This window comes from Amphibalanus amphitrite, unplaced genomic scaffold (genome assembly GCF_019059575.1).
Source record: "Amphibalanus amphitrite isolate SeventyFive unplaced genomic scaffold, NRLGWU_Aamphi_draft 002225F_arrow, whole genome shotgun sequence".
Classification (NCBI taxonomy): domain Eukaryota; kingdom Metazoa; phylum Arthropoda; class Thecostraca; order Balanomorpha; family Balanidae; genus Amphibalanus; species Amphibalanus amphitrite.
Genome location: NW_024883715.1, coordinates 40,327 through 41,487, shown reverse-complemented (window position 1 = coordinate 41,487; position 1,161 = coordinate 40,327). Strand labels below are relative to the sequence as shown.

The 1,161-nt window shown below is 53.7% G+C and overlaps 1 protein-coding gene across 1 annotated transcript; it reads left to right on the top strand.

The window, feature by feature from the left end:
• Positions 1–335: 335 nt before the first annotated feature.
• Positions 336–817, top strand: LOC122376654 (histone H2A). The gene has a single exon (XM_043356558.1). It carries the CDS (start codon positions 390–392, stop codon positions 759–761), a length of 372 nt encoding a protein of 123 aa, XP_043212493.1. The 5' UTR covers positions 336–389; the 3' UTR covers positions 762–817.
• Positions 818–1,161: the final 344 nt, after the last annotated feature.

Genomic DNA, 1,161 nt, shown 5'->3' with positions numbered 1-1,161 from the left:
GGTGGAGGTAGGAAAGTGAGGTGGGTGTGGGAGTGCGTGGGTGTTGAGGGGGTGGTGTTGGGTAGTGGTTGTGTTGTATGAGCGTAAGTGGGTGTTGTCTTGTGTTGTGTTGGTAGTGGTGAGGTGCAACAAAGTGTGACTTACAAACGTGGTTGGTGTCGAGACGAAGGCAGCGGCAGCGAAGGTAACAAGTCGGTTGAAGAGCGAAACACGACTGTAAACGGGTATGGTATGGTGCTGGTATTTGAATTCGGTTGATAAAGCGTAATGGCGGTGGGTGAGAGTGGGTGAGCACCGGTGTCCGGCACCGCTACGTCCCTTTTTAAATCCAGGTGTGAACGCAAATACGGGATTGCACGTTTGTTGCTACATCTTGTTCACATACAGCCATGTCTGGACGCGGCAAGGGCGGCAAGGTGAAGGGAAAGGCCAAGTCCCGGTCCTCCCGGGCCGGACTTCAGTTCCCTGTCGGTCGTATCCATCGTCTCTTGCGTAAGGGAAACTATGCCGAGCGCGTCGGTGCCGGTGCCCCCGTGTACCTGGCTGCCGTCATGGAGTACCTGGCCGCTGAGGTACTCGAGCTGGCCGGCAACGCTGCGCGCGACAACAAGAAGACCAGGATCATCCCTCGCCACCTGCAGCTGGCCATCCGCAACGACGAGGAGCTGAACAAGCTCCTGTCGGGCGTCACCATCGCCCAGGGCGGTGTGCTGCCAAACATCCAGGCGGTGCTCCTGCCCAAGAAGACCGAGAAGAAGTAAGCCTGCATCTGGCTCAGTCGACTCGAACCCTGTAACAGGCCTTTTTAAAGGCCACACAATACTAATGGAACTGGTCACAGGTCACTTTCATAACAACGCGCCGGCTTATCACGCTATCTGGGGAGCACCCAGAGCTGTTTCCGTTGGCGTGAACCGTTAACGCCCCGTGGGGGGGGAGGGTGAAACGGCCTCTCCCGTGGACCTATCAGCAATTTGAGCTTTCATTACATTAATTATTATTTTAAATTCCGAAATTCAAGTGCCTAATGGTATGATAGTGAGTGTACATAGCTATTCTAATGTGTAATGCCTGCCTGCCTATTCTAACGCCTATTGGACGCAACGTTTAATGCTAGTAAATGTAACGCTAACGGGTGCTTTATGCGAATTCTGTAATGTG